The sequence below is a fragment of the Pan paniscus genome, chromosome 1 (genome assembly GCF_029289425.2).
Source record: "Pan paniscus chromosome 1, NHGRI_mPanPan1-v2.0_pri, whole genome shotgun sequence".
Taxonomy (NCBI): domain Eukaryota; kingdom Metazoa; phylum Chordata; class Mammalia; order Primates; family Hominidae; genus Pan; species Pan paniscus.
The window spans coordinates 179,744,907-179,758,748 of NC_073249.2; the positions used below are offsets into that span (position 1 = coordinate 179,744,907).

The 13,842-nt window shown below is 37.7% G+C and overlaps 1 protein-coding gene across 2 annotated transcripts in view; it reads right to left on the reverse strand.

Annotated features, from left to right (window-relative positions):
• The window catches only part of CYP4Z1 (cytochrome P450 family 4 subfamily Z member 1), a 56,795-nt gene extending 52,837 nt beyond the window's left edge, over positions 1–3,958 (reverse strand). For both annotated transcript variants that reach the window (XM_055093292.2, XM_003812885.6), the window contains exon 1: positions 46–3,958. In XM_055093292.2, the coding sequence (XP_054949267.2) occupies positions 46–222 (177 nt within the window). In that variant the 5' untranslated portion in view covers positions 223–3,958. The remainder of the gene's footprint in view (positions 1–45) is intronic.
• Between the last annotated feature and the right edge of the window lie 9,884 nt (positions 3,959–13,842).

Consider the following 13,842-nt stretch of genomic DNA (forward strand, 5'->3'; position numbering starts at 1 on the left):
CATCTTTCTGTCCCTTAACCTCCCCAACTAATTTTCTCCTCTTACCTCCTTGTGGCCATAGAACCAGTGGGCAGGGGGTGCAGGAAACAGGCGCAGGGCTCTGATCATCCATCTCCTCCTCTGGTGCAACCTGATTACCTGAAACAGCAGCAGAGACATGCAGAGAAGGATCAGCAGCAAGAAGGGGTGAGCCATGAGTTCCTGAAGCCAGGAGGGCTCCATTCTTCTCAAAGCTCTTGAGCTCTGGAGAGCCTGAGAGAACTGAGCCAGGGAGAATGCAGGTCTCTCATAAACACAAAGGAGATGCCCCCTGGGCAACACTGGGCTTTCAAAATGCCATATTCAGGGAGGGGACATAAGGAAGAGGAAGCCTAATTAAGTCTGCAGGGTGAAAACTGCTGAGATGTTGGCCAGCAGACCTGGATTCTAGAAGAACTAGATTTTCAGATAGGAGCCATGTGCATGACAGCTCACACCCATATGAAAGCTTTGCTGCACTGCTGTCCCCTTCCAGAATCTAAAAGTTCCCATCTAGTCATCCTTTGTAGCACCTCTATACATTCTTGTAAAAAATCTCCCCCACTCTCATTCTCTGTTCTTTTTTGTTTATGTTTCTGATAGAATTTATCTTTCTAGAGAAGTTTCAGGTTCACAGAAAAATTAAGCAGAAAGTTCAGGGAGTTCCCATATATCACCCTTCCCTTCCAGCTTCCCTGATTATCAAAATCCTCCACCAGAGTATAACACTTGTTACATTTAATGAACCTACAATGACACATTATCGTCACCCAAAATCTTAGGTATATACCTAAGTTTTTTTTTTTTCTATTTTGAAAGGGGTTGAGTTCTTGATTTGATTCTCAGCTTGGTTGCTGCTGGTGTACAGCAGAGCTACTTATTTGTGTATATTAATTTTGCATCCTGTAGGAGCTTTTTGGATGAGTCTTTAGGGTTTTCTAGGTATACGATCATATCATCAGCAAACAGTGACAGTTTGACCTCCTTTTTACCAATTTGAATGCCCTTTATTTCTTCCTTTTGTCTGATTGCTCTGGCTAGGACTTCCAGTACTATGTTGAATAGAAGTGGTGAAAGTGGGCTTCCTTCTCTTGTTCCAGTTCTCAAGGAGAATGCTTTCTACTTTTCCCCTTTCAGTATAATGTTGGCTGTGGGTTTATTGTATGTGGCTTTTATTACCTTAAGGTATGCCAATTTTGTTGATGAGAGTTTTAATCATAAAGGGATGCTGGATTTTGTTAAATGCTTTCTCTGCAGCTATTGAGATGATCATGTGGTTTTGTTTTTAATTCTGTTTATGTGGTGTATCACATTTATTGACTTGGGTATGTTAAATCATCCCTGCATCCCACTTGGTTATGGTGGATTATCTTTTTGATATGCTGTTGGATTCAGTTCACTAGTATTTGATTGAGGATTTTTGCATCTATGTTCATCAAAGATGTTGGTCTGTAGTTTTCTTTTTTTGTTATGTCATTCCCTGGTTTCGGTATTAGGATGATACTGGCTTCACAGAGTGATTTAGGGAGGATGCTCTCTTTCTCTATCTTGTGGAATAGTGTCTATAGAATTGGTACCACTTCTTCTTTGAATGTGTGATAGAATTCAACTGTAAATCCATCTGGTCCTGGACTTTTTTTTGTTGGTATTTAAAAAAATTACAATTTCAATCTCACTGCTTGTTATTTGTCTGTTCGGCGATTCTATATCTTCCTGGTTTAATCTAGGAGGGTGGTATATTTTCAGGAATTTATCCATCTCCTCTAGGTTTTCTAGTTTATGCACGTAAAGGCATTCATGGAAGTCTTGAATAATCTTTTGTATTTCTCTGGTATCAGTTTGTAATAGCGCCTGTTTCATTTCTAATTGAGCTTATTTGGATCTTCTCTCTTGTTTACTTCGTTAATCTCACTAATGGTTCATCAATTTTATTTATCTCTTCAAAGAACCAGGTTTTTCATTTCATTTATTTTTTGTATTTTTTTTGTTTCAATTTCATTTAGTTCTGCCCTGATCTTTGTTATTTCTTTTCTTCTGCTGGGTTTGAGTTTTGATTGTTCTTTCTCCAATTCTGTGAGGTGTGACCTTAGATTGTCTATTTTTGCTCTTTCAGACTTTTCGATATAGGCATTTAATGCTATAAACTTTCCTCCTAGCACTGCTTTTGCTGTATCTTAGGGTGTTTGATAGGTTGTGTCACTATTATTGTTCAGTTTAAAGAATTTTTAAATTTCCATCTTGATTTCATTGTTGACCCCAAAATTATTCAGGAGTAGGTTATTTATTTTCCATGTATTTTCATGATTTTGAGGGTTCCTTTTGGAGTTGATTTCCAATTTTTTTTCCATTGTGGTTTGAGAGAGTACTTGATATAATTTTGATTTTCTTAAATTTACTGAGACTTGTTTTGTGGACTATCATATGGTTTATCTTGGAGAATGTTCTATGTACAGATGAATAGAATGTATATTCTGCAATTATTGGGTAGAATGTTCGTTAATATCTGTTAAGTCCATTTGTTGTAGGGTATAGTTTAGGTCCGTTGTTTCTGTGTTGATTTTCTGTCTTGATGACCGGTCTAGTGCTGTCCATGGAGTATTAAAGTCCCCCATTATTGTGGTGTTGTTTATCGCATAGTAATTGTTTTATAAATTTGGGCGTTTCAGTGTTAGGTGCATATATATTTAGAATTGCAGTATTTTTCTGTTGGACTAATCCTTTTATCATTATATAATGTCCCTTTTTGTCTTTTTAAACTGCTGTTGCTTTAAAGTTGTTATGTCTGGTATAAGAACAGCTACTCCTGCTCACTTTTGCCTAGAATGCAATGTCCATTTGCATAGAATATCTTTTTCCACTTACCTTAAGTTCATGTCAGTCCTTATGTGTTGGGTGAGTCTCCTGAAGACAGCAGAAATTTGGTTGGTAATTTCTTATCCATTCTGCTGTTCTGTTTCTTTTAAGTAGAGCATTTGGGCCATTTACACTCAATATTAGTATTGATATGTGAGGTACTAGTCTACTCATCATGCTATTTGTTGCCTGAATAACCTTGTTTTTTTAATTGAGTTATTGTTACGTAGATCCTGTGAGATTTATGCTTTAAGGAGGTTCTATTTTTGAGTATTTTGAGAATTTGTTTCAAGATTTAGAGCTTTGAGCAGTTCTTTTAGTGCTGGCTTGGTAGTAGTGAATTCTCTCAGCATTTGTTTGTCTGGAAAAGACTATCTTTCCTTCACTGATGAAGGTTAGTTTCACTGGATACAAAATTCTTTGCTGACCATTGTTTTAAGGAGGCTAAAAATAGGACCCTAGGCTGGGCACTGTGGCTCATGTCTGTAATCCCAGCACTTTGGGACGCTGAGGTGGGTGGATCACGAGGTCAGGAGATCGAGACTATCCTGGCCAACATGGTGAAACCCCATCTCTACTAAAAATAGAAAAATTAGCCAGGCGTGGTGGTGTGCCCTGTAGTCCCAGCTACTCAGGAGGCTGAGGCAGGAGAATCACTTGAACCCGGGAGGCAGAGGTTGCAGTGAGCCGGGATCGTGCCACTGCACTCCAGTGTGGGCAACAGAGTGAGACTCTATCTCAAAAAAAAAAAAAAAAAAAAAAAGGGACCCAAATCCCTTCTAGCTTGCAGGGTTTCTGCTGAGAAATCTGCTGTTAATCTGATAGGTTTTCCTTGACAGGTTACCTGACACTTTTGCCTCACAGTTCTTAAGATTCTTTCCTTCATCTTGACTTCAGATAACCTGATGGCTATGTGCCTAGGTGATGAACTTTTTGTGATGAATTTCCCAGGTATTCTTTGAGCTTCTTTTATTGGATGTCTAGATCTCTAGCAAGGCCAGGGAAGTTTTTCTTGATTACTCCCTCAAATATGTTTTCCAAGTTTTAGATTTCTCTTTTTCCTTGGGAACACCAATTATTCTTAGTTTTGGACATATAACGTAGTCCCAAATTTTTGGAGGCTTTGTTTATTTTTAAAAATTATTTTTCTTTGTCTTTGATGGATAGGGTTAATTTGAAAGACTTGTCTTTGAGCTGTTAAGGCCTTGCTTCTGCTTGTTTGATTTTATTGCTGAGACTTTCCAGTGTATTTTGCATTTTCTCTAAGTGTGTGTTCAGTTTCCAGGAGTTGTGATTGTTTTTTATTTGTGCAATCTATTTCACTGAAGAATTTTCCTTTCATATCCTGTATCATGTTTTTGATTTCTTTAAGTTGGACTTCACCTTTCTCTGGTGCCTCCTTGATTAGCTTAATAATCAACCTTCTGAATACTTTTTCTGGCAATTCAGAGATTTTGTCTTAGTTTGGATCCATTGCTGGTAAGCTGATATGATCTCTTGGGGGTGTGAAAAAACCTTGTTTTGTCATATTACCAGAATTGTTTTTTTCTGGTTCCTTCTTATTTTGATAGACTATGTCAGAGGGAAGATCTGGGATTCAAGGGCTGCTGTTCAGATTCTTTTGTCCCAAGGGGTGCTCCCTTGATGTGATGTTCTCCCCCTTCCCCTAGGAGTGGGGCTTCCTGAGAGCCAAACTGTAGTGATTATTTTTGCTCTTCTTGGTCTAGCCACCCAGCAGAGCTACGAGGCTCTAGGCTGCTACTGGGTAGTGTCTGTAAAGAGTCTTATGATGTGATCCATCTTCAGGTCTCTTAGCCATGGATACCAGTGCCTGCTCCAGTGGAGGTAGCAGAGGGGTGAGGTGGACTCTGTAAGGGTCCTTGGTTTTGTGCACTGGTGCACTGGTTTTGTGTTGGTTGGCCTCCAGCCAGGAAATGGAACTTTCAAGAGTGCATCAGCTGTGGTCCTATAGGAAGGATGCAAACTTGCCGTAGAGACACCTGGTTATGTATTCAGGTTTCTCAGGTGGTGGGCAGGGCCATAGTGCTCTCAAGTGATTATGACCTTTGTCTTTGGCTACCAGGGTGGGTAGAGAAAGACCATCAGGTGGGGTCAGGGTAGGCATGTTTAAGCTCAGCCTTTCCTTGGGCGGGGCTTGCTGCAGCTGTTTTGGGGGATGGGGGTGTAGTTCCCAGTCCAATGGAGCTATATTCCCAGGGGTATTATGGCTGTCTCTGGTAAGTCATACAGGTCACCAGGGAAGTGGGGGAAAGCCGGTAGTCAGAGGGCTCACCCTGCTCCCACACAGCCTGGAGACCTAAAGGCCAGTCTCACTCCTACTGTGCCCTCCCCAGCTGCAATGAGTCTATTTCCAGGCAGCCAGTGACCAGGGCTGAGAACTTGCTCCAGACCACGAACCTCCTCATTGAGAAAGGAAGCAGAATCACAGTTTTTGGCTTCTCAGGGAGCCTGCAGCAGTAATCCAGTTACTTCAAAGGTCTGTAGATTCTCTTAGCTTTCCCGGTATGTTCCTGCAGTGGTTCTTGGAGTAAAAGTTCATGATGTGAGTCTTCACACACTGTTCTGTCCAAGTGGGAGCTGCAAGCTAGTTCTGCCTGCTATCTGTCATCTTCAAACTATGTCTTCCTCTTGCCTGATTGCTTTGGCCAGGACTTCCAATACTGTGTTGAATAGGAGTGGTGAGAGAGGGCATCCTTGTCTTGTGCTGGTGTTCAAGGAGAATGCTTCCATCTTTTCCCCATTCATTATGATGCTAATATGGGTTTGTCATAGATGGCTCTTATTATTTTAAGGAATGTTCCTCAAGACATAGTTTATTTAGAGTTTTTAACATGAAGTGATGTCCAATTTTATCAAAATCCTTTTCTGCATCTGTTGAGATAATCAAGTGACTTTTATACTTAGTTCTGCTTATGTGATGATCCGCATTTATTGATTTGTGTATGTTGAACAAACCTTGCACCCTAGGGATGAAGCCTACTTGAGCATCATGGATTAGATTTTTGATGTGCTGCTGAAATTGGTTTGCAAGTATTTTGTTGAAGATTTCTGCATCAATGTTCATCAAGAATATTGGTCTGAAGTTTTCTTTTTTTGTTGTGTCTCTGCCAGGTTTTGGTATCAGGATGATGCTGGTCTTATAGAATGAGCTAGAGCAGAGTCCCTCCTTCTCAATTATTTGGAATAGTTTCAGTAGGAATGCTACCAGTTCTTCTTTGTATATCTGGTAGAATATGGCTATGAATTAATCTGGTTCTGGGCTTCTTTGGGATGGTAGACTATTTACTACTGATTCAATTTTGAAGCTCATTATTGGTCGGTTTAGGGATTTGATTTCTTCCTGGTTCAGTCTAGGGAAGGTGTATGTGTCCAGAAATTTATTCTGCTCTTCTAGATTTTCTAGTTTGTGTGCATAGAGGTGTTCATCATAGTTTCTGATGGTTATTTTTATTTCTGTGGGGTCAGTGGTAGCATCCTCTTTGTTATTTCTAATTGTGTCTATTTGGATCTTCTCTCTTTTCTTCTCTATTAGTGTGGCTAATGCCCTATATATCTTATTATGTTTTTCAGAAAGCAAACATTGAATAGTTTTCTGTGTTTTGATTTCTTTCAGCTCAGCTCTGATTTGGTTATTTCTTGTCTTCTGCTAGCTTTGGAGTTGATTTGCTCTTCCTTCTGTAATTCTTTCAGTTGTGGTGTTAGATTGGTAATTTGAGATCTTTTTACCTTTTTGATGTGGGCATTTAATGCTATGAACTTCCCTCTTAACACTGTTAGCTGTGTCCCAGAGATTCTGGTATGTTCTACCTTTGTTCTTATTAGTTTCAAAGAACTTCTTGATTTCTTCCTTAACTTCATTGTTTACTCAGAAGTCATTCAGGAGCATGTTGTTTAATTTCTATGTAATTATATGGTTTTGAATGATTGCTTTAATCTTGACTTCTATTTTTATTGCACTGTGCTCTGACAGTGTGTTTGGTATGATTTTGGTTCTTTTGCATTTGCTGAGAATTGTTTTATGTTCTCTTATGTGGCTGATTTAAAAGTATGTGTCGTGTGGCAATGAGAAGAATATATATTCTGCTGTTTTGGGATAGAGAGTCCTGTAGAGGTCTATCAGATCTATTTAGTCCTGTTGAGTTCAGGTTCTAAATATTTTTGTGAATTTTCTGCGTTGATAATCTGTCTAATACTGACAGTGGAATGTTGAAGTCTGCCACTATTATTGTGTGTGAGTCTAAGTCTCTTTGTAGTCTCTAAGAACTTGCTTTATGAATCCAGGTGCTCCTGTATTAGATGAATATATATTTAGGATAGCTAGGTCTTCTTGTTGAATAGAACCCTTTACCTTGATGTAACGCCCTTCTTTATCTTTTTTGATCTTTGTTAGTTTAAAGTCTGTTTTGTCTGAAATTAGGATTGCAGTCCCTGCTTTTATTTTAATTTCCATTTGCTCGGTAGATTTTCCTCCATCCCTTTATTTTGAACCTATGAGTCTCATTATGTTTGAGATGGGTGTTTTGAAGACAGCATACCATTGGGTCTTGCTCTTTTATCCAGCTTGCCACTCTGCCTTTTAAGTGGGACATTTAGCCCATTTACATTCAATAATCTATTAATTTTTTAAAAAATATATGAAAAGTATTTTACAAGAAGTTTTGAGCAAACATTGGAAAGGGATCATAGAAATGAAGTGAATTTGTCTAACAAATATTTAAAAATGTAAATGAATTTCTGCTTATCAGATAAATAAATCTATTAAATGAATACAAGACAAAACTAGGATATTTCCCAATACATGATGCAAGCATAACTTGGCCATACTTAATATTGATTCATGAAATAAATTTTCAACGAGAAAAGAGTGATATCATATTTATGTTTGCAGAGTGCCCTGGACTTCACATAAAGAGCAAGTAAAAGTCTTGGGGACAGGAGAAAAGGGTGGGAGCAGAATTTTCTAAAACTCACAGTCAGGCTGAAGGTGCACGATCAGATAAATGCTTGCTTAAAACAAAGTGCCCCATAGGGGACCATCAGCCTCCGTCCCAGGGGATGCTTAGGAAACAGCCCAGCTTTCTTTGCTACCTAAATTAGGGAAATTAAATGTTCTTTCATCAGGTTCTTCTCATACACAGTATGAGAAAGCCTTTTGGGTTTTCCTACATGCAAGCAGGTGATGTTTAGACATGAAAATTGAGAAGTACAGCAGGTATGCCAAAACCAGACATGATATTTACGTAGCCAAATTCCAGGAGATTACATGGGCAGAGTTAGGAAATTATTGGCCAGCCTGTTGCAAATTATTGTTTTCACATGGGTCCAACTGGAAATGAATGGCTGATCTCCCATTTAGATTTTATTAAACTATCTTCCAAATTTGGATAGGCTCTAAGTGACTTCAGGATACAAAGAAAGTAACTTTGTGTTTCATTTTACCTTGATTATATATTCAACCACAGAACAGAAAATGAACTGTTTGTTTTTCATTTAACTATCTGGCTATTTATATGGTAACCTTCTATAGCTGCAACTTATTTTGCTTTATGTAAAATGTTAACCTCAGGGTTTGGGCAAAAATGTCTCAGAATTAATTATGAAGGCATTGGGACATATAAAAATATTATGTAAGTATAAAATTGTTAATAAAATTTATTGGCCAAAATATGCTAGTATCTTTGATTACTTTGTTCTTAGGAATCTCAGGCAATGTTTCAAAAATGTATACTTGCACATTGTTCTATTTAAAATTTAGATTAATTTGTAAATATTTCTCATGATTTAATTTATATTGTATTATATTAGCATTTATCCTTCACTGGCTTTTATAAGTTGGGCAAATACAATACTATTAAGATGTATATCTGTATTCAAATAAATAACTGCAAAAATAAAGAACCAGAACACCACAGTGAATCTACTTGTCATGAAAGATAAATAATGATATTGCTACCAAAAAATAGTTAAGTAATATTCATAGGCCCCTGTCTCTGCCTGTCCCTGCCAGGGTTGTGGAGGTAAAGAGTGGTAGTCTATTACTACAGAAAGGACTCTACATAGGTCTGAGTAGAGTAGGGACAAGAAAGAGCACTACATACTGGAACCACTTATGTGGTTCTGGCAGAGGGCAAAAATATTGGTAGTAGTCAGGAATATACATGCGTGTACAGGTGTGATGTATGAAAGAGAGAAAGAAAAGGAGAGAGAAGAAATGTGAGTCCATATTCCAGTGCTCTGGAAACAGAATTAGGATTGTGTTAGGGTCAAGGATTGCCCATAGGTCCTTTGGGATGGCACTGAATAAGCAGTAAAAGCAGGAAAGCATGCCATGCAGGGGATACTTAGCACCTCAAATTTATAAAGTACAATTCTAAGAACTAATTGAAAAACACTCACAAAGTGAGGTGGTGATCGAGGATGTCCTAAGTGCAACACTCAGCTTAGCCAGAGTGTAGGGGAACCAGAAAATGTTTCTGAGCCTGGAATCATACCAGCAAACTACCTCAGCCTGAAGGTCTTTATTGGAGCAAGGACACCATTTTAAAAGTGAAAAATTATAATTATAATAAAAATAATTATCTGCAAATTCACATAATTTTATTCAACTGTGAAAACAACTTTGTAGTAGAAGCCAAAATATTTAGAGGAAATGAAATGCTTTGACCTAATTTATTTCATAGAGAGAAAATATGATGCCCTGATTCAGGAGATGAAAAGCTTTTGATGGCACAGATATGTGATCTCACCCAGTAAGTTAATTTGATTCAGAACCAAGTAAAGTTTTTTTTGATAAATAGTTTTTTTTAAAAAAGAATTTGCACAAGCAAAATGTAAAACCAAAGTTGCACAAGTTCATGGTGATCAACCAGTAGTTGAACTGCCTTCTAAGATAAGAATTAACACTCTTCAGAAAACTAGAATCCAAAGTCTCTATATTATTCACCATGTCCAGTATTCAATTAAAACCCACTAGCCATACAAAGAAACAGGAAAAAATGACCCACAGTCAAGAAAAATAAAGTTGTTACTATAAACAAATCTGGAGCTGGTCCAAACATAAGGATAAGCAGACAAAGATTTTCAGTGATTATAAATATTTACAAATGATTTTTAAAAAGACTTAAAGGAAAATATCATCTTAATGAGTGAATACACAGGAAATCTCAGCAGTTAAATAGAAACTACAAGAAAAAATCAAATGAAAAGTCTAGAACTTAGAAGTATAGTAATGAAAAGTCCAATATCTGAAATTTAGAAACTCACTGGATGAGCAAAAGAAAAATTCAGTGACTTTAAAGACATATAATTGGAAGATATGCAATCTAAAAAACAAAATGAAAAAAGCTAAAAAAAAAAAATTAACCAAGTCCTAGGATCCTGTGGGACAATATCAAATAATCTGACATACATGTAGTTGAAGTCTCCAAAAGAGAAGACAGTAATATTGAAGCAGAATATATATATATATATATCAGACTAACAGCTGATCCCTCGGCAGAAACTCTACAAGCCAGAAGAGAGTAGGGGCCAATATTCAACATTCTTAAAGAAAAGAATTTTCAACCCAGAATTTCATATCCAGCCAAACTAAGCTTCATAAGAGAAGGAGAAATAAAATACTTTACAGACAAGCAAATGCTGAGAGATTTTGTCACCACCAGGCCTCACCTAAAAGAGCTCCTGAAGGAAGCACTAAACATGGAAAGGAACAACCAGTACCAGCCACTGCAAAAACATGCCACATTGTAAAGACCATCGAGGCTAGGAAGAAACTGCATCAACTAATGAGCAAAATAAACAGCTAACATCATGACAGGATCAAATTCACACATAACAATATTAACCTTAAATGTAAATGGGCTAAATGCTCCAATTAAAAGACACAGACTGGCAAATTGGATAAAGAGTCAAGACCCATCAGTGTGCTGTATTCAGGAGACCCATCTCATGTACAGAGACACACATAGGCTCAAAATAAAGGGATGGAGGAAGATCTACCAAGCAAATGGAAAACAAAAAAAGGCAGGGGTTGCAATCCTAGTCTCTGATAAAACAGACTTTAAACCAACAAAAATCAAAAGAGACAAAGAAGGCCATTACATAATGGTAAAGGGATCAATACAACAAGAAGAGCTAACTATCTGAAATATATATGCACCCAATACAGAAGCACCCAGATTCATAAAGCAAGTCCTTAGAGACCTACAAAGAGACTTAGACTCCCACACAATAATAATGGGAGAATTTAACACCCCACTGTCGACATTAGACAGATCAATGAGACAGAAAGTTAACAAGGATATCCAGGAATTGAACTCAGCTCTGCACCAAGCGGACCTAATAGACATCTACAGAACTCTCCACCCCAAATCAACAGAATATACATTCTATTCAGCACCACACACCTATTCCAAAATTGACCACACAGTTGGAAGTAAAGCACTCCTCAGCAAATGTAAAAGAACAGAAATTATAACAAACTGTCTCTCAGACCACAGTGCAATCAAACTAGAACTCAGGACCAAGAAACTCACTCAAAACCACTCAACTACATGGAAACTGAACAACCTGCTCCTGAATGACTACCTGGTACATAACGAAATGAAGGCAGAAATAAAGATGTTCTTTGAAACCAACGAGAACAAAGACACAACATACCAGAATCTATGGGACACATTCAAAGCAGTGTGTAGAGGGAAATTTATAGCAATAAATGCTCACAAGAGAAAGCAGGAAAGATCTAAAATTGACACCCTAATATCACAATTAAAAGAACTAGAGAAGCAAGGGCAAACACATTCAAAAGCTAGCAGAAGGCAAGAAATAACTAAGATCAGAGCAGAACTGAAGGAAATAGAGACATAAAAAACTCTTCAAAAAAATCAATGAATCCAGTAGCTGGCTTTTTGAAAAGATCAACAAAATTGATAGACCGCTAGCAAGACAAATAAAGAAGAAAAGAGAGAAGAATCAAATAGACACAATAAAAAATGATAAAGGGGATATCACCACCAATCCCACAGTAATACAAATTACCATCAGAGAATACTATAAACACCTCTACACAAATAAACTAGAAAATCTAGAAGCAATGGATAAATTCCTCGACACATACACCCTCCCAAGAATAAACCAGGAAGAAGTTGAATCTCTGAATAGACCAATAACAGGCTCTGAAATTGAGGCAATAATTAATAGCTTACCAACCAAAAAAAGCCCAGGACCAGATGGATTCACAGCCGAATTCTACCAGAGGTACAAGGAGGAGCTGGTACCATTCCTTCTGAAATCATTCCAATCGACAGAAAAAGAGGGAATCCTCCCTAACTCATTTTATGAGGCCAGCATCATCCTGATAGCAAAGCCTGGCAGAGACACACACACAAAAAAAGAGAATTTTAGAGCAATATCCTTGATGAACATTGATACAAAAATTCTCAATAAAATACTGGCAAACCAAATCCAGCAGCACATCAAAAAGCTTATCCACCATGATCAAGTGGGCTTCATCCCTGGGATGAAAGGCTGGTTCAACATATGAAAATCAATAAACGTAATCCAGCATATAAACAGAACCAAAGACAAAAACCACATGATTATCTCAATAGACGCAGAAAAGGCCTTTGACAAAATTCAACAACCTTCATGCTAAAAACTCTCAATAAATTAGGTATTGATGGGATGTATCTCAAAATAGTAAGAGCTATCTATGACAAACCCACAGCCCATATCCTACAGAATGGACAAAAACTGGAAGCATTCCCTTTGAAAACTGGCACAAGACAGGGATGCCCTCTCTCACCACTCCTATTCAACATAGTGTTGGAAGTTCTGGCCAGGGCAATCAGGCAGGAGAAGGAAAAATAGGGCATTCAATTAGGAAAAGAGGAAGTCAAATTGTCCCTGTTTGCAGATGACATGACTGTATATTGAGAAAACACCATCATCTCAGCCCCAAATCTCCTTAAGCTGATAAACAACTTCAGCAAAGTCTCAGGATACAAAATCAATGTGCAAAAATCACAAGCATTCTTATACACCAATAACAGACAAACAGAGAGCCAAATCATGAGTGAACTCCCATTCACAATTGCTTCAAAGAGAATAAAATACCTAGGAATTGAACTTACAAGGGATGTGAAGGACCTCTTCAAGGAGAACTACAAACCACTGCTCAATGAAATAAAAGAGGATACAAACAAATGGAAGAACATTCCATGCTCACGGGTAGGAAGAATCAATATCGTGAAAATGACCATACTGTCCAAGGTAATTTATAGATTCAATGCCATCCCCATCAAGCTACCAATGACTTTCTTCCCAGAATTGGAAAAAACTACTTTAAAGTTCATATGGAACCAAAAAAGAGCCCGCATCGCCAAGTCAATCCTAAGCCAAAAGAACAAAGCTGGAGGCATCACGCTACCTGACTTCAAACTATACTACAAGCCTACAGTAACCAAAACAGCATGGTACTGTTACCAAAACAGAGATATAGACCAATGGAACAGAACAAAGCCCTCAGAAATAATGCTGCATATCTACAACTATCTAATCTTTGACAAACCTGACAAAAACAAAAAATGGGGAAACAATTCCCTATTTAATAAATGGTGCTGGGAAAACTGGCTAGCCATATGTAGAAAGCTGAAACTGGATCCCTTCCTTACACCTTATACAAAAATTAATTCAAGATGGATTAAAGACTTACATGTTAGACCTAAAACCATAAAAACCTTAGAAGAAAACCTAGGCAATACCATTCAGGACATAGGCATGGGCAAAGATTTCACGTCTAAAACACGAAAAGCAATGGCAACAAAAGCAAAAATTGACAAATGGGATCTAATCAAACTAAAGAGCTTCTGCACAGTGAAAGAAACTACTATCAGAGTGACCAGGCAACCTACAGAATGGGAGAAAATTTTTGCAACCTACTCATCTGACAAA